We start from the raw sequence: 19,835 nt of genomic DNA on the forward strand, positions 1-19,835 counted from the left end.
AAGCATGTTAATCATCTTAATATCATAAGTAGTTGCAGAGTACTTTTACAAAGTGTTCTAGATGAGGGAAAGTGTCCTACCAGAAGGAGACTTTGTACAAAAGTCGATTGCTTGGGTACCTCTGTCCCATTCGTGTTTCTACCGTGAAGCAGTTGTGTTTGCATGGCTGTGTTTCGGTTTGAGGGGTGGGATATGTCGTGAATTTACTGGGTACAGAAGAATAACACCTGAGTCCTCAGGAATGGCAACGCATAGGGGGTATCATGGGCGAAACAGTATACTCTGTTAAGTCCATGGTACTGCTCATGTCTATCGGCGACGGTTACCACTTTCCATCAGGTGGGCCGTCAGCTTGTTTGCCATTCTAAGTTGTATAAAAAAAAAAATAGATACTCAATGATATATTACAATGGAGTCTTAAATGACTGTTTACGAATACCTTTTTAGATAGAACCCTATTATCGAAATCGGCTTATAGGTACAAGGCGATAGTAATTTTATCTACTGATATATATAGAAGATAAGCACTAAAATGTTTAGTGTATTGCACTTTAGCAGTTTATAAAACAGGTGAATATTGCTTTTTTTATTGAACATTGTTTTAAGTGTATTTATTAGAAATAAAACAATGTACAAGTTAGTTTAGTGCATTGAAATTCTATAAGCATTTTTTCCAAATGTATAGGTGTAAAAAATAATAGACGATATTATAAGGTACAATGATAAAATTATAAAAAAATATTTTTGTTCGACTAAAAGGCTGATGAAGTTAGTGGCACAACTAGTTACTTTGTTTATACAATTTGAAATAGCAAACAAGCTGACTGCTAACCTCATGAAAAATAGACATCACGAAATATACAGGGACGTCCATGGTTCTCTTTATGTACGTTGTCATTCCTGGGGATTAATATGTAAATAATGACTTTATATATCCACTAATTTAAATAAATAATAACTTTACTAAAAACTGTTATTTGCATATAATTCAGGTCTCCCCATAAAAAGGGTGCATAACATATATTTAAACTACTACTGTAATCTTTTGGAGGGAACAATATAGAGCAGTGATTCTCAACCTTTTTTTTGTTGCGGCACATATTTAACGATTTCAGAATTTGGCGGCACGCAAAGAAAAAGATAAAAATTATTTACTTACTACAACACACTGCATAAATAGTTTATGACAAAAATTTTAAATATTTGCAAAATTTGGCGGCACACATAAGTGCCGCGGCACAGTGGTTGAGAATCACTGATATAGAGTATCAATCTATTGAGATCATGAGATCACGTTGATCAGACAGTTTGTTTTTGTTTCAAATACTTGAACTATTAGTGTTATGATTAATTACCATAATCTTTACGGTAAACTGGGGATAAAGGAAGTGGTGACCCATCCCATTATTGTTCAATAATTAAAATATTTCATTTCCAGAAATATGAAGACATTAATAATATTGGCCTTCCTGGCGGTGGCCACCGCCCTCCCCGAACCGATGCATCTGCGCCCATCATCTTCAGCAGTTTTTGAAGAAATTGACTTCAGGCCTCTCATTGTACCTAAAGAAATAATGGAAAAACTTAATGCTGTTGGTGCTTTAGATGATAACGACGTACCTGCACCCATAAGCCTGCCCTCTGCACCTTCAGTAGATGCTGTGAGATTTGTAGACTCCCCCTTGGAAGCTGCTGAAGAAGCATACGCAGTCAAATTTGTAGAAACTCCGATAGCTTCAGAAGATATTGATTTACCTGCATCTATAAGCCTTTCCCTGGCACCTTCAGTTGACGCTGTGCGATTTGTAGATTCCCCCTTGGAGGTTGCTGAAGAAGCATATGTAGTCAAATTCGTAGAAGAAGTTCCGGAAATTTCAGAAGATAACGTGCCTGCACCTTTAAGCCTTCCCCTTGCACCTTCAGTCGATGCTGAAGAAGTACACGAAGTGAAATTTGTAGAATCTCCGATAGAAACTCCTGTAGATGCTGTACAATTTGTTGAGGAAGCTGAAAATGTATTTGAAAATCCATCCGAATTACAAAGCGTAAGGGTCGCTGACTTGCCTATTAATGAAGAAATCGAAGACACACTCAATATTATACAGCCACTTGGGGACAACCCACGTTTTCCCGGCAAACAATATACTAACCCTACATGGCGTTCTGTAAAAGATTCGCTCGCAGAAGCCCCGATAGATGTTCCTGCGTTAGCTGTACGATTTGTTGAGGAAGCAAAAAACGTAATTGAAAATCTTCGCACATCTGAACTATCCGAAAGTGTCAAAGTTATGCCCATCAATGAGGAATTCCAAAATGCGGAGCAGCCCCTCGTTGATAGCCCATTTTCGCCCATCAAGCAATATGCTGACCCTACATGGCGATAAATTAAAAAAGGAAAATAGGTCCAAATAGTAATTTATTATAATTCGTTATTTTTTTTTTAGTAAATAAATGACGCAGTCAAATATAAAATTTGTTTGATTTATTAACCTTAAAAATTAAAAGTTTCTCAATTGGATTATTTTTTATGTCACATGATCGTCAACGATTCAGATTTTTTTTAAAGACTCATTTGGTCAAAATTTAATACTTACCATTTAAAAGATTTGATCCGTATAGTTCTACTATTTAGTTACACTACAGGCAGTAGAACAAAACGGACTTTTTTTGTCCCTTTAGTTCTACTATTTGCAGTATGATTTTAATAGAACTAAAAGAACTAATAATTATTTTTTTGTTTCTTTAATTCTATTTTACAAGTGTGAAAATAAATTAAGTCCTACGTTTTACTAGAACTATATCGCCATAAATGTTAAGATCCATACAAGTATAATCTTTTGTTTTTGATGAGCCGTTTTGTAAGTTTTTCATTGTTGTGTGATTTTAGGAACTAACTTTTCAAAATTGGAGATTATAAATTTTTCTCTGCATTCAATCATTTTGTGTTCAATATTATGTTGAGTAAAAACAGGTAAGCACATAATGTGAAGGAAAATAAGGAATTTTTAAAAACATGTTACTACTATTTTTATCTTCACACCAAGTCCTTTGCGGGGTAGGCAGAAAGTACTGAGTGCTAAAAGCCTTTCTATATAGATTTCTTATTCCTGCACTTTCGTAACTCATTGAATAATTTTTATGTAAATAATGTACTATACATTATTTTCTTTTAGATACATAGAATGTTTTTTTTTAAACTATATAAAAAACGCGAATGTTAAACAAGACAAAGATATTCGTAAGTAGTTTGAGAGAACAGTGGTGTTTCAACTTAGATTGGCAAGCAAGCCGTCGCCTATAGACATTTTACACAATACCATGACTAACAAATGAATAACGGAGTATACTGTGTCGCCCATAACACCCCTCATGCATAGCCATTCCTAAGGACTAAGGTATTATGTCTATGTACCGTGTAATTTCACTGCCATATTCCACCCCGCAAATCGAAACACAGCCATGAAAACACAACTGCTTCATAAAAGGAACACAAATGGGACAGAGATATTCATGCAGACGACTTCTATACAAAGTCTCTGTCTAGTTTCTGGTTAAACATACGTTATGATACTGAAGATGCTCATCTTAATCTTCAAAGCATCTGACCAGTCAAATAACCTATTATCATTTTTGCTACAATGCCAAATAATAGTGCTATCTTTATAAATACGATTTGTATAATATTTATATCCCTCATGTAAAAGAAACCTTCGATTTTTTTTTCTATAATAATATTTACATCAAACATATTTTTTTCTTTATTGAATTATATACACATAAATATTTGAAATACAATGAGGTTACCTCATTAGAAAAAAAATAATGGAACTAAATCATTGAATAATTCAGATTTAAATTAATATACTTCTCCCGTCTTTCTTACTAATAGAACTACAAACTATTTTCAGGCTGTTCTGTTCTACTAGTAGAACTAAATCGTAAAAAACAATATGGATATAATCATTTATAATGTTTTACTTTTTAAAACTATCTTCAAATTATTGATCAATTAATAGAATTAATGAATAAATAGGCATACCTACCTTTCTACTAGAAGCTTTCTAGGAGCCTATTAGAGGTATAAAGATATACATCAACCAATTACACTGTTTTTATATTTTTATTTACTAACTAAACCTTATTTAGCTAATGCATAACAGAAGAAAAAAAAACAAACAACTCATTTTAAAACATAATCTTCTGGATATTCCATGATCTTGGGGAATTTTTTCACTTCCTCTTCAGGTATATGATCAAGTCTGGTAGGTACTAAACGCCATTGTCTTATCTGATTTGTAACATTCTGCATAATATCATCAGGAACATCTTCACCTGGGTAAATGAATAAGCGTTCCATTGTATGACGCCTTTGTAAATTTCCCTTCATTGCTCTGTACACAGCTTTTCTAATAATCTGAAATATAAAGAACAGTTTATCTTTATCTAAGCATTCAAATTCTGAAGCTGCATTTTAAATGGGTGGTAATAAAAAAAGAACTGTTCAAAAATGCTTAAATCTAAGTTTACTTGAATAAAAATATTTCTTTTTTTCTTTCTTTCAATATACTTATTAAAAGCTTTGTCAAAATAATTGGAACCAATTTTTTTTGTTTAAATATACCAAGTAACCAAAGAGGCTAGTTAGTTATAACACTATGGCCTACTCGATAATTTAAAATCTAAAGTAATATTGTACTTAAAAATTTAATTAGATTAATACTAAACAACAATATAGAACATTCTATGTAATTTCTCCATACAAAGATTAAATTATGTCACATATACATCATTCAATTAAGTACATATTGATAAGATAAAAGTAATTATTTATAATTAATGTGCATTTAGAATTAAAGTAATACACTGTGCAAATTTCACATATTTATATAGCACAAGTCACTTGAATCCCCAATTGGAACTTCTTAACACAATAGTACAGATTATTGGCACTTAGTGGAACTCTTACTTGGAATATGAACATTGTAACACATACTTCATATAAAGTTAAACCAATTAATGTGAGACATACAAATTAAATATTAACATTGAAAATAGAGTACATTTAACTAAATTCATTGTACTAATTTATTTTGTAGTCAAATATGCACAAATATTCTTACAAAATTTGGATAAAATAATGCATTAGTATATGAGTTTTTATTATTAATCTAAATTATTTATTGCCTAACATTAAAACAAGAAAATTACCATCTACACAAACAGAACATACATATGAATTCCTTACATTCAGATTTACCATATCAGCTTCTAGAAGATTTGTGTGTACAATTTGCATCTGCTCTGCATGCAAATTGTATATACAAGCTTTCTATAAAAAATATATATATATGTCAGTGAAAACTGATCAAAATCTGGCATGTGGGTCAAAAGAAGTGAGTAACAAGAGGAAGGTAAAACAGACATAGATTGAGACTTTGTAAGAAACTATTTGTTAAAGACACCAAATAAAAAAACCAACTATACTAGTCTTAATGTACTAACAATCTATCTAAATATTTGTTTCATATACATACCATAGTCGGGTCTTTGTTATGGAGCTCCCAAGCCAGGGTCCATGTTGCACCACCAGGATACCCAGTATGATGGAAGTATGCACGTTTTCGCCACTCATCACCCCTAAGTGCGATATCTCGACTGTTAATACATACTACTACATCTCCGCAATCGTTCATAGGATGGTATATAGGTTTATGTAAACCCATTAAATATTTTTTTATAATAAAAGCTGATTCGTAAGGATCCTGCCACTTGCAATCGAATACGTGCCAAGTACGTGCGAAGGTGGCCCATTGCTGTAATTTAAGTTCGGTTTTATTTATATAAAACATTGAATAACAAATTTTATTCTGAGTGAAAATAAAACTCTAATATACCTGTACTCTTTTGAATGCAGACATTGTCACTTATATGTACATGAAAATACGCATTTATAATTATGTATTAGATGTATCAAAAATGTAAATTAATTAAGTTTTATTATTATTTTGCTGGAATTTTCGGTTTCGAGGTTAGGTAAGAACTTAGGTTATGTTAGTGATTTGACAATATTGACAGTTGACGTTGACACTTCAGACATCAATTTGAACATTTTATAATTCATCATCATCATTTTAGCCATTATCCGTCCACTGCTGGATGTAAGCCTCCTTCATAGACTGCCATAAAGAACGGTCCTAAACCACCTGCATCCATTGACTCCCTGCAATGCATCTTTTAATTATCTTTATATAATTTGTTCTGTGTCCAAAACGAGTAACGGGCAAGAAAATAATAACTAATAAATGATGATAATGTTGTGATATTATGATGTAGTCGGAGGTAGTTATAAGCCGAAATTCGCAGTTTTGAATTACACAGTATACTAATAAATGAGTATATAAATATAGTTCAAAAGCGAGCGCTGTGCAAAATTTGTTGTTTAAGACCATGGTTGTGCAACAAATAATTATAATGCAACTTGTTCACAACAAAGTGGAGTCGAGTTTTCTGAAACACTGAATGCAGCTGAAAAGCGATTTCTGCTCAACATTTGTCAATTATGATAAGAATGTTTGGGTAGTAGAGGTAAACCGTGTGATATCTGACCACAGACAGAATAGGACAAAAGCGTGGACTTAGCGAGATATAAAGACGGAAGCTTGTTTTTTTTCTGGCTACCCTATTGTGAAAATAGATATTAGCGCAGAGAGTATGTATTGAAAGTTGTTTAACTAAATTTTTTTAATGATAGTGTCGCCAATATTATACAATGAATGATTATCCTTACGTTTACGTCATGTATAGTAATACTACCACACCATAAACGAACCCAAAGATAAAAATCTATAAATTAAGAGATGTATGGTATAGATAGATGTAAAGGTCTAGGTAGACCTCGAACCATTCATTATAATTCATGAGGCGACTAGAATTAATTGGACGATTATATGAAATTTTAAATAATTAGACAATGTACAATATTAAAAATAATTTTATTATTCGTCAACTTATAACATTATTCATATATGCATAAAATTATCAATTTATTGATTATTATAAAAAATACTAGTTAGATAAAAATATTGAACACTGGTATCATTCATTGAGATGTAAATCTTTTCTGAGGGTATATGCAGATACATGCATCATGTATGGTTCATTTTTCAAGAAATTTTCTATAGCTCTTTCTCTGACATCCTCCCAGGCATATAGGTCTCTGTAGATAGGTCTTACATATTTCATGCGACCTTGACGGTTGACAAAGTCAAATGCGTCATTTAGTTTCGTTAAGTCTCGGCTTCTAATACACAGTCTCAACCATCTGAAAGAAATATTCTTTTTTTATTTTTATAGGGTCATTATGTAATAAGACTTACATCGTTGATAATTTATTTTTATTAATTGAAAGACTGCAAAAAATATTATAACGTAGGTATCTACTCTATTTTCTATTAAGATTCGTATTTAGTATCTCCAATAAGCTTATTTTAAGTATTAGATATTTATAATCTATCAATAACTTCTATAAGTATTATTAATATAGTCTGTCTCTTTCACATTAAACCTTATAGTCATAAAAACCTCAAATGTATTTGTAACAACTGAAGTGTATATTTTTCTTTTACACTAATTTCTCGATTTAAGAGTGATAAAATATTAATACATAATTTTTTTTTAATTTTAAATTTAACGAATAAGAAACTATTTCACAAAAGGAAAGATACAAAGCGCTTACGTATATTTTAAATAAATAAGAAATGTTTTTTTTTTCTTATATAGATATATTTAAATTGCCAACTAACCTGTACACAATTTCTGTGTTTTTACTACTATCAATTTTATATTCCTCCCCAAGCGACCGAAGCCGTTCGATTGACAGTGGTGATTGATCAATCAGGGCCTGTAATAGATTGATGATCTGGTGCGGTGTGAATGACTTCACGTCATTGTAGTTGAGAGTCACACTGTCGTTATTTATAGTTGATAGGAGTGTTGTAACCGCCTTAGTCATAGACCTATCATAGCTGTAATAAATAATAACTTTAATAAGTTTCATCCCACAATTTTATTTTGACTTGACATAAGTATCTGTAAAACCCTGCATCGACGTTTGAAAAGCAAAAGGTTTTAAGCGCCACTGTGGCCGACATTGAATTATACTCATATGAATAACATTTTTTTTTAAATTAATTGGTTTGTCTTCTTGTAAAATTCATTAAATGGAGCTTAACACATTTTGCCTTTTCAGCAATAAGACTAAAGTGAGTAGAGCTAAAAATGTATGTAAGTATAAAAAGTGCCACGTCGACATACACAGACCACCAATGTATGTTGGCTTAAAATCAAGTGACCCGGAGGTAGCCTTTGGAGTGGAAGCCAGAGCAATGGGGTACGCCTCGAGGCCCTGCCTTGCCCGCCCTACCAATCGGCGGGACAAGAGATGGCCCGATTAATTAATTAAGTTTAAAGGGTTCTTGTCATGCAAAAAGAACTTATCCTGATAATATACAGTAAATCGATAATAAATAGGGATACTAGCTTAATTTACTTACTTAGGTATTACTGGCGGCATACCACTAGTGTACAACCAAGCATTCCAATCAACCGTCTTCAGAATCTCGTTGTCTTTGAAGTAATTAAGCAAATATGCTTTAAACTGATCAGTATCCAGTGACTTCTTTTGGAAGTTGTTTAAATATGAACGTAGGAAATCATCAAATACCTCTGTAACAAAAATTATAAATCAATATTAAAAAGAAATTTCAATATATTATGACTACTAAAGCTAGGTAAATATATCACTTAGTTCTATTACTCATACTGTAGTATATAACAGGTTACTTTTATAAATCGACATTCAAGTGTGTATTTTATTGTCCACTACTAAAGCCTTCCTCATAGACTATATAAAAGATTATCACAAGGGAGACTCGATTGAAAACTTTATACCAAACTGCCTGGCCTAAAACGATTGTTAGTATTACTAGTAGGTTTCCTTTTAATAATCGAGTCTATACAATTGATTTAACAACTTGTCTTCAAACCTGAGAGGAAAAGGAATTTGCAATGATAAGGTTTAATAACCCCATTGCTAGCAATACACCCTATCAGTTCGACCTCCTTAAATTCATTACGATAGGCCAACTGAATCGCTTTCTTCTTCACCTATCATCTTTCATTGGACCCCAGTATATATTAATAGCGAGGTCATGGTTACCATTCCATTATTATCCATAAAAAACTTCAAACCTTACCTGGCCCTCCGACTAAATCTTCCAGGTATCTCAAAAATAATGATCCTTTCTCATAAGGCACTGTTGAAAATGCATCATCAGGATGCACCGCCTTCAAATCCACCACTAATTTCGTTAACTGGTTAGTAACACCCAACTCTTCTTTCACCTAGAATAAGATTACCGATAACTCACCAGGCCCTCCTACCAAATCTTCCAGATAGCGTAGAAACAGCGAGCCTTTCTCGTAAGGAACGCGGGAGAACGAATCGTCTGGGTGTACGCCGTTCAAATCGGGCACAAGCCGTGTTAGGGCATTTTTAACGCCAAGATCTTTAACCTGCAAAAATTTTAATTATATCTTCAATAGAATATTGTAAAAAAATATAATTCTTCACATTTAAAAACTTGGGCGTAAAAATATAAATTACATTATCATTTTACGCTATTTAATGTATAATTAAATGATCTTAATCGTTCATTTGTGCAGTACAATAGTTTTGCAGGTTAAAGAAAGAACTTATTAACAATACAGTAGAGTTCTAAACTGATTTACGAAATGAGATAGTAAAAATAGACCTAATCAATTCGGAGATGTACAGGTCAGTACTGGTTATGGTATTTAATTTAGTGGATAAACTTTGTAATATGAGGATACCCCGATAAAATTTAAATACACCCCTTTCCTCTTGATCCAGATAAACTTAAGTTTTAACCCAATATCTCAATTCTAATTTGGCACTTTGAAACATTACTGTAGTTAGGAACTAGTTGCTGTACTTAGTCACCCCGTAAGAAGCAGCCCCTGAAGCCTACCCCTCTCCATACCACATTATTTTTCATTGTATTCTTTGTCTTCAAACCAGCAAGTCAGATGTTAAACTTACAGTTTCATTCAATTCCTGTAGACCCAGTAGACTGTGGAAGTCTCTGCTCCTTCTTGCCTCTTCTGTATCAGCTATTAACGAGGCGGCAACTTTCCTCTCCAGGAACACAGTGAAGCCTTCGTTTAACCAGAAATGCTCGAAGTTCCTGTTCGTCACGAGGTTACCAGTCCAGCTGTGCATGATCTCGTGAACAATGACGTCTGCTTGGCTCCTATCGCCAGCCTAATAAACAGGATAATCTATCTCACATTGGGGAATTATATTTCATTAAATATAACATAGGGGAATATAGACATAGGAGTATTTAGGGGGGGGGGGGCAGAATTGTCCAGTGCCAACCTTAAGATATGGCTAGAGCTTTTAACTATGCGCGAACACATGTATGAGAATACATACTATTTTTTTTTTAAATGCTAGCATCCCTCCCTTCTCCTCCCAGAAAAGAATGATTAACATACATATGGGATAATGCAAGTTAGTCTGCCAAATGCATGATTTTAAGTTCTTTAAGCAAATGATAAATTATTCTATTAGTTACGTATTTTACCTCTAAGCAAGTGTTTAAAGTATTATATTTGCAAAGTCAAAGTAATACATTTGCAGATGCATATATATTTGGTGTGTTCTTCTTTTAAACACTTGCAATAAAGTAAACATATCTATTTTTTTTAACCAATAAAAAACTGATCATATTGTCCATAGGCCATATAAAAGCAACATCTTAAGAGTTTTACTGAACTATGTGTTATCTTGCGGAAATCCATATCATAAGAGATGCTAATGACCAAAACAAATCCATTACTTGACGCAATAGTAACTACTTAAACAATAACCAATAAAAATACAGATTTCCATTAATCTTAATAAGTACTAATTAAGATAATAGAAAATGCCATTACTCTCGGATTGTAAAAATACTGTACACTACATGTGTTTAAAATACATGCCAAAGATGCATATATGTAAACCTCATTTAATGGACATAATAGAGAACTATATGAATGTGCGTGTGTATGCGTGTGTAAAGCTCGTATATTTACAAATCAATTAACATACATTGAGTATTTCCTCAGTGAAGTGTTGTTAATAGTAAAATCTTCCATTTTATCCGTCTTCCTATGCATATATAATGTGGGTGACAAAAAAACTATTTACCAATAGAGTTGGGGTGACGAAAGTAAGGCAAGGGTTCTCCATGCCCCCATAGGGGAAAGAGGGCGGCAACACTAGCAAGTCATACTGACTCCACTCGTATTTGCCGCATAATTTCTCAGCGGCTTGAAGGTATTTTTCTGTTTCGGCGAATTCCCATGCGCTGCGTTCGATTTCTTCCTTTTCTGACCACACCAGTGATCTAGAAATAAACATACATATATTTTCAATGTGCTATTCATTTAGTTTAAAAATCCAGAATTAGTTGTAGATTATTTGACTAAAATTACCTAATTTATTTATTTATTTTCAACAGACTTTAATAAGATGAAGGTTCTGCATTAAAGCATTGAGCAGTTGGATTTTTTGTTGCGTCATAACTTCGTCAGTTCTATCCATTTGCAAAATTCTTATTTATCCGAAAGGATATACTTACAGATGGGTCCCATAGAAATTTTAGTCAAATACAGTAGTTTAATTTTTAAATCAAAATAGTTTTGTAACAACTGAGAAGTGTCGGTTTCTTTTGCAGGACACAATTTTTAATTATTACTTACATAATTATTCAAAAAATAAAATTTCAATTTATAATATTAGTAGGATGAAATATATACCCTGTTACCTTGGTCCTAGAGTCCTATACTCCAACACACCAACAGCCAAGGCCAGTAGATATGCGGGTATTGGCACGGGTTGTCGGAAACTGGTCTTATTGTTCTTGGCCTCGCCTCGGAGCGCGCTCATGAGCACCGTGAACTCTTCGGGCGCCGTCACCTCCGCATCGTACGTGAACTTCACCGCTGGGGTGTCCTGGCACGGCAGGATTGATCGCGCGTGGATCGGCTGTATAGTACCACCATAAGAGATTGCTTTAGTGATAACCACTTATCATTATACCGATTAATGCACCACCTACCCTCTTTTCTCAGTGTCCTCTATCTATGTCAGTCATTAACTGTTATATAGGCCATCCCCATAAGAGGGATAAGCGGGAGAGGGTTGCCAGAAGTTGTCACGTTTAGTAGGTGGGTTGGAAACCATAGTTAGGCTTTGGTGATATTTTAACTATAAACAGTTTTGAACAATGTAAGAAAAAAACTGACTATCAAATTACGAGAACTCACCTGACACTGGCTGAAGAGATAAGGGTATTTTTTCCCTGACGTCTGACTCGGCTCCAGCCATTGTAGAGCTGACGCTGTTGGAGCGGTAATATATTTTATTCTTATTTTTAATCTGCAACAAATTATTTTTTCATAGTTATTAAAAGGATTTAATTTTTAATACAATTTACAAGTACGTACGCCCCCTTAAGAAAATTTCCGGATAAAGTTGAAACATTGTCGCAAATAAAAACAGTAAATTCATAAAATTCCCGTTGTGTATGTATGTATATATTAGTATGTACATCGCTAAAAAATAAACATAAGTTTTAAATATAACAATTTACAAGTACACATATAGAAATTTAAACAAAATACTAACATTTAGATTCTAAATGGATCCAAGCCCAAGATTTAATTAACAAAATATCAATTACTAACTCTACACTGTTTGTTACTTTATTTGTTACAAATACTTTTAAATACATGTATTTGTAAGCAAAATAAAAAAAGCATTTAAGTAAAATGGTATATAAAAAAAGAATTTCAATACAAGTACACTTTATAAGTATAGCAACTACTATCGGATAGACGAAGGCGAAGAATCGACTTCGAAAAAATTAATCTATCTATTTTTCATTTTAAAGTAGAGCAGAGCCCCAACCCCCCCCCCCCCCCCCCGCTATGGCCGTGCATGAAAGGGAATAACGTAATAAGTTTATAACATGAATTACGCTAAAATTCTATTGACATTTTAATATGACCATACTTTTCACATGATTCTACATATTTGGTGATATTTATACTGAAATAGCTAACCTAGTACCACCATCTGTGTTTTGGCTTTTCTTACAAAAGCAGCATTCGGAAGAGCTACCAGTCTTTATATGCCTCGAAATTTTTTCTGTGTACTCGTATTTATCGTTCGCAATTGGTTTATAAGCGAATCCGGTAAATTGCAGTGAGATACATCGCATTCTATCATCAGACGGTTGTTTAATATGTCTGCACGCTTCATCGACATTTATACACGAGGGACTATCTTCGATGTTTCTTTTAAAAGCAATCTATTTTTTAGTAATGATAGGAGACGAAAAACTGAAGAACATTCATAAAATTTAGTATTTGGTTTAATTGCTAAGGAGATATGGAGGGTAAGAACGTGATATTGAAAGTAAGTATTCCTTACTTCCTTGAGCTTTGTAATAAATTAGACATAAGCGTATTTTAATGGAAGGCCAGGTGGGCCATGCCCACCCCAGAATCGCGTGGTGCCCATCTCATGCTGCAAGCAAAGTTTCGCAGACATTTCTGAGAGTACATATGCGCATTTTTAAGGAGCCAGCTCCCCTCCCCCTGGAAAATAATCTTAAATACGCCAATGCAATTAAGGTAAACAAAAAGATATCGCGTAGTCTTGTCATAATTCAGACACTACTAACACTAACGATTGTATCAAACTCATTGGTGTTTTTATTTTTATTATTATTTTCTAGAAGGAGGAAGAGGCTAAAAAAGATGCATATGTACTTTTAGCTTTGCGCTTAGCTTTGCTCAAATCCTGAGCAAAACACCAGTCAATTATGGGTGGACCAATGCATTCCCTCCCCCGCCTCCTTAAATACGCCTATGATTAAACTAAATTGAAGGTATAGTGGAATTATGAAAATTAGATGAATGTGACAATAAAAGACAAAATGAGAAATGGTGAGATTTTAATCTCAGAAATGAGGGCTTAAATATGATGTCGTGACAAGGATTGAAAAAAGGATACATTGATTGAGTCATTCCGAAAGGAGGATGATAAAGCCTTACTTACTTGTCGCCAGTAGTAGCTGGTTTGGATAGAGTGATAGTTAACTTAGATCCAAAATTAGGCACTTCGTCATCTACTTTGTACTTCAATGGCGTACCATCTTCCAACTCTATCTTCTCTATAGTCAAATTTCTAACATCTAATATCTGAAATGTTAATGAGTAACAATTAGTGGTTAACTCTTAATGTTTTGAAATAAAAATTCAGTATTCTATTGTGGACCAAGCATAAAAAATCGATACCAGAGAGAAAAATCTCCAAAACTTTACTATTATGAGTACTACTACTAATAAAAAATGCGAAAATTTGTGAAGATATATGAATGAACGTTTGTTAATGATTTGCGCAAAATACACAGATTAATTTAGGAATACGACAATAGATTCTCTATGTTGGATTGAGATTAAGTTTATGAGAAAAAGTAATATTTTAAATAATGGCCAATATCTAAAGTCAGGATTTTGAAAGTGGTAATAAGTAAGTACTGTTATAGGTACAGTATATTTTGTGTTCAAGGTATATATGAGTATATTACTTTAGGTACATAGGCGAGATTCGATATTTTTTGTCATATCTATAAAAATAAAACTATATCATAAACTAATAAACACATAAAAATATTTTTTATCTTTCTTCTCTCATACAGTGGCAAATTTTTATGAGACATATTATTAATATGACACACAAAATAAAACTAACGCGACAAAGTCATGAATAATATATATTTTAAAACGAGTTTAGGTATTCCAAACTTGTTTTCAGATATATTAACTAGTATTGACAAAGCGTTAAAAAGCATTACAAATAAAAAAATTCTGTTTTACTTTAATTCCAATATGCTATTAATTTATACAATATCATTTTACATAAGCCGGGGAAGAAATTGTACTTGCATTACGACTTAATATTATAGCATAAGAGCTCTATGAAACTGGTGTGTTATAAGAATACTAATAAAAACTCGTTTTACACAAAACATTGCGTAGACCGGGTTATTCAATCACCTGGAGATTTACACCGTTATTCGATAGTCATTTTGCTATTGAATTAAATACTTTATTTTTATGATCTTACAATATCTTAGGGGAAGCCGCGTGAACCATGCTAAACCAAGAATTGTATAGTGCCCATCTCAGGTTGCAAGTGGAGCTTCGCAAAAACATGTCTAAAAGTTTTTAAGAGGCCAAGTCATCTCTTAAATATGATCTTAAACAACACCAATGCTAACGACCCACCTAATGGAAAGCTACCATCGTCTATAGACATGTACAACACATACAATGGAATATAAATATATCGATTAATATTTTTGTCATGACCTCAGGTCTTAAAATATAGATGTTCATAAGCTACGGTAACAGTTTACCATCAGGTGGGCCGTATGCTTGTTTGACACCTAAGTGATGTAAAAATACACGAGATGAGCCGTAACTTTGTTTACCATTTTAAGTTCTATAAAAAATCCGTATTCCATAGAATAACCAATTTTTGCGTTAGTACAAAATATGTTGACAGTAGGGATATAAGAAACATATTGGATTAAGATATAAAATTATAGAGCAGTCATATTTAAGAAAAAAAAAATAGTGGCAAATGTCGCCTCTAGGCATGAACTACATAGAAATGACAGAGAATATTGTGATGCACATGGTATCCTTTACAAGCTGCCATTCCTGAGGACTAAGGTGTTGTACATCTATACCTTATAATTTCATTGCTTTATATTTCATTTACCAGACTGAAACAGTGCCATACAATGCAAGCATTTAAATGCTGTTTCGTGGTAGAAACACGATTTTTGTACATCTCTCTCTGTTGCTTTATATAAATAAGTTTTAATAGTAAACTATACTCATTATTGCATAAAGTTCATTTTGTTGTACCATTCGTGAGTGATGAAGTTGTGTAATTTATTCGAAATCTTTGCCTAATATCTACTAGATATTTCAAAACGTGTCAGCTCTCTACATTACAACATTACATTTGATTCTTATCATATTTTTTTACTGATAAACATATATATTTTATACTAGTCCTCAGCCACGAATTCCTCCGCGTATCTGGGATATATTGATTTACTGAAATAAAAGTAGCCCATGCCCATCCTATATAGTATGAGTTGTGGCCGTTAAAGCGCTAAGAGGTAACAAATAAACAATTTCACTTTCACATTTATAATATTATAAAGCTGCGCATTGCGTATTTCTCTATTTCATTGTATTATAAATATTATTGTAATAAAAATATTTACAACAAAGTAAAAAAAAATAATTATTTAATTGAAGCACATCTAAAACACCAGTTAATACAAAGTTATATAGGTATGATATTTTTTTTATCTACTCATTAATACGAATTTGAGATGAATTATAATATCTTTGATTCGAGTTTAGATAGTTTCAGATATTTATAAGGTTGTGACACACAATTGATAACATCATGTTATCAGTGATTGACTTTATCTATAAGTGTTTTGGTATTTTTCTAAAGTAAGCTGAATTCCACTTGATAGATATTATTTTGTATAATTATCCAGTTGCATGAAAAACTTTAAATCAAGAATTAAAATGCACTCATATAATTTTTAAAAGGGTAGTCTTTACTTGGTATGCCAATCTCGATGCCATCGTATTTGAATACAATGTGACAGAGTAATAACAATTTTTTATTCAAATATGAATTTGAAAATATTAAAAATATGGTAACCCCGCTTATACTATTAATATACGCTAACGGGGCACCAATGAAGGATGATAGATGACGATAAAAGCAGATCAGTTAGTAGCACATCGTGACAAATTCCATTAAGAAGAATTAACAATGATGATTTCTAGGAGGAGCCGCATAGAGGTCAACCTGATGTTAACAATACACCCTGTATTGCTAACAATGAATCAGTTAAACTCCATTACTAACAATCCCCTTTCCACCTGAGATTGGATATTTTTTTTTGATGGGTGAAAATGGTATTGCATAGTTTCCTATATGCTGGCAGAGCACCAGTGAAGGGTGACAGATGAGAATGAAAACAGGCCAGTTACCCCATCATGATGAATTCATCAGGAATTAACCATAATAGTTTCCAGGGAAAATCATGGACATAACAGAGTATACTGTTTCGCCCATGATACCCCCATGTATTGCCATTTCTGAGAATTCCTCTGTACCCTGTAAATTCACTGCCATATCCCACCCTTCAAACTGAAACACAGCCATGCAAACACAACTGCTTCACAAATAAAACAGATGCTATACAAAATTATTTTCATTACCTATTATACTTTTAAATAATTATATTTATATTTAATAGCTTACCAATTCTCCAATGTCTTGTAATATCTCAAAATTAATAACAGCGGTTCCATCTAATACTTTTTTTTCGAAATCTACATTTAAAACTAAAGATACATGTTTCATAACAGCCAAGTCTGTAACAATATAAACATTTAAATTAAAAAAAAAATATATATAATTAAGGAATTTATTTTTTACAATACTTTACAAAAAATGTAATAATAGTAAAATATATAATGACACTGATACTAAAAGAAAAAAACTAAATAAAATGCTTTCTAGGGATGAATTATATTAACTTTTAAATTTAACTAATTGTGTCATGCAATCTTATCAAGCTTCAAATTTTGTGCAATACCATACAAATGAATCAAATAAATTAGGTATGGAATTATTTCTCTAATGAATAAATTCCCAATCTATTTCTATTTTATTAATAAGTTCCCAATCTATCCTGGAAGAAAGAATATATCAAGATCTTCTAGCCTATAATAACAATAATATAAGCTTTTATTCAAATATAACTTGTTTTAACAATTTATTATTTATTTAATTGCTATTGTCTGTTTACTTAATAGCAAAGGCCTCCTCCAACTGTCTCCAATGGTCTCTGTGTCTGTAATAGTTGATATTAAATACAAAATTTTATATCGTTGTAAATGATAAAGATATATGGAAGTTTCCAACACTGCAGGGCAGTAACACTCCCATTAGGAGTTTACAATTATGTAAGATTTAATATCTATTAAAAACTGATATGAATGTATCTAGAAGTATTGTGAATTAAATTAATAAAAAAAAATATTAGAAAATATTTTTTTCTAAGTATTTTTTTTTTTATTAAAAATTACATTAGTTAAATTGTTTTCAAATTATTTACATATCAACTTTATATCATTGAATAAATATTTGTATTAAAGTATTAAATTATAATATAATTTAATGATAATAATAATTATACTTACCAGGCTGTGAAAAGGAAGAGGGATCCAGAGAACTTAAGGCACCCATAGCTTTCACTTGGCTAAAATATAGTAAAAATGAAATAAAAGACACTAAATTTAAGCTCCTATTCATTGTGAGATCACAATAGAACTGGTCTCAATGAACTATGATTGGCTAATAAAATAATTCTGAATTGATATACTACACTGAATACATTAGAAAGGCAATTGGGCAGTGGAGCAACAATATATTGAGGTATTAGAGGTTAGGTCATAAGATAATAATGTTTTTGTAATAAATCATTGTCACTGATATCATTTGAAAAGTCTTTTTACTTTTTTGCGTAATTTGAGCTGTAACTAACCGATTCTATTTTTAAATTAATACTTAATTATATTTACACATATTACTTACCGGCTCGATAGTCAAAACAGATACCTATTAAGAGGTACACTACTTATTTACCAAATTGAGTAGTTATCTACGGGAAAATAATACAAAATACATTGGACAGTATATTAAAACTGAATAAAGAGACGATTGCAATATTTGCAATGTGATAAGATACAACTTGATCAAAATTCAAACAAAACTAATCGCTTCGGTCGCGTTTTATTTTTTCAATCAAATGTTGACACTTGGAATAAAAGTAGTGAAATATGATACCCAAAAACCTTGTCTAATTAATAGTGAAGTTAATACAAAAAGCTTTATAACATGTTTAATTCAAAATTTATATTGCACTTTACTATTCAAAGGCAAACTTACCTGTGAAATAAATTATGAAATTTGACTGGAAATCCGTAGAAATTTTGTTTTAATGGAAATGAACAGCAGTGATAACCTGATCTAATTACCCGAGTAAAAATTGGCTTGTGATATTTATTCACAAAGAGACGGCAATTACTAAGAAAAGCCCGCGAGGAAAATTTTAGTTTTCCTGAAAAAGACATTATTTTTCTTTTAAATTTGGTTGCACACAGGTAATGAAATCCATAGATTATTAAACATAACACTTCATAAAATATTGCGAAATGTCAAAAAAAATGTAGTATTATTACTTCGTAATTGCAAAATGGGCTAAATGTACTTATCTGTGACAATCATAATTATAGTAATTTTGTTTCCTAAATAGCTCTTTAGAGATAGCACCAATGATGATGATTGCAAAAATGCAACAATCACAGGCACCAGTGGCAAAAATTTAAATGGCGCAAATTTTGACTATCTTTGCTAAGAGCATATTGATAAAATTTTTGGGAAAAAGAGCAGCAGTTGGGTTGTATTCTACGGCGCAGTATTTTTTTTTTCAATGGCGGGGTGATACAGTAAGAGGTGATAGGTGAAAATGAAAAGAAAACTGACCTTCAGTTGGCCCATCGTGACGAATTCAACGATAAATTAG

General features: G+C 32.1%; 3 protein-coding genes across 8 annotated transcripts; 1 reads left to right on the forward strand and 2 right to left on the reverse strand.

Moving 5' to 3' along the window:
• The first annotated feature begins 461 nt into the window (after positions 1 to 461).
• LOC113521723 (uncharacterized) lies at positions 462 to 2,473 on the forward strand. Of its 4 annotated transcripts, none has more exons than XM_026907362.3 (2): positions 462 to 570; positions 1,439 to 2,473. In XM_026907362.3, the coding sequence occupies exon 2, from the start codon at positions 1,443 to 1,445 to the stop codon at positions 2,382 to 2,384; it is 942 nt and encodes a 313-aa protein (XP_026763163.2). In that variant the 5' UTR covers positions 462 to 570; positions 1,439 to 1,442; the 3' UTR covers positions 2,385 to 2,473. The 4 variants fall into 4 exon arrangements, with proteins under 4 accessions (XP_026763163.2, XP_052755755.1, XP_052755756.1 ...); XM_052899795.1 differs by lacking the exon at positions 462 to 570 and adding an exon at positions 614 to 636; XM_052899796.1 differs by lacking the exon at positions 462 to 570 and adding an exon at positions 693 to 714.
• A 1,628-nt stretch (positions 2,474 to 4,101) lies between these two features.
• LOC113521901 (39S ribosomal protein L13, mitochondrial) lies at positions 4,102 to 6,074 on the reverse strand. The gene is made up of 3 exons (XM_026907564.3): positions 5,895 to 6,074; positions 5,535 to 5,813; positions 4,102 to 4,414 (listed from the first exon to the last, which is right to left on the reverse strand). The coding sequence occupies exons 1-3, from the start codon at positions 5,916 to 5,918 to the stop codon at positions 4,181 to 4,183; spliced, it is 537 nt and encodes a 178-aa protein (XP_026763365.1). The 5' UTR covers positions 5,919 to 6,074; the 3' UTR covers positions 4,102 to 4,180.
• Positions 6,075 to 6,973: 899 nt separating this feature from the next.
• On the reverse strand, positions 6,974 to 19,399 carry LOC113521580 (leukotriene A-4 hydrolase). 3 transcript variants are annotated; one of them, XM_026907148.3, is made up of 12 exons: positions 19,199 to 19,399; positions 18,451 to 18,509; positions 17,507 to 17,619; positions 14,195 to 14,337; positions 12,397 to 12,508; positions 11,895 to 12,115; positions 11,276 to 11,474; positions 10,121 to 10,342; positions 9,255 to 9,402; positions 8,553 to 8,724; positions 7,803 to 8,024; positions 6,974 to 7,321 (listed from the first exon to the last, which is right to left on the reverse strand). In XM_026907148.3, the coding sequence occupies exons 1-12, from the start codon at positions 19,381 to 19,383 to the stop codon at positions 7,096 to 7,098; spliced, it is 2,022 nt and encodes a 673-aa protein (XP_026762949.2). In that variant the 5' UTR covers positions 19,384 to 19,399; the 3' UTR covers positions 6,974 to 7,095. The 3 variants fall into 3 exon arrangements, with proteins under 3 accessions (XP_026762949.2, XP_026762950.2, XP_026762951.2); XM_026907149.3 differs by lacking the exon at positions 9,255 to 9,402 and adding an exon at positions 9,429 to 9,573 and having other exon boundaries at positions 19,199 to 19,398; XM_026907150.3 differs by lacking the exon at positions 19,199 to 19,399 and adding an exon at positions 18,845 to 19,011.
• Positions 19,400 to 19,835: the final 436 nt, after the last annotated feature.

Source organism: Galleria mellonella, unplaced genomic scaffold, assembly GCF_026898425.1.
Source record: "Galleria mellonella isolate WM207_F2 unplaced genomic scaffold, CSIRO_AGI_GalMel_v1 utg63, whole genome shotgun sequence".
Lineage (NCBI taxonomy): Eukaryota > Metazoa > Arthropoda > Insecta > Lepidoptera > Pyralidae > Galleria > Galleria mellonella.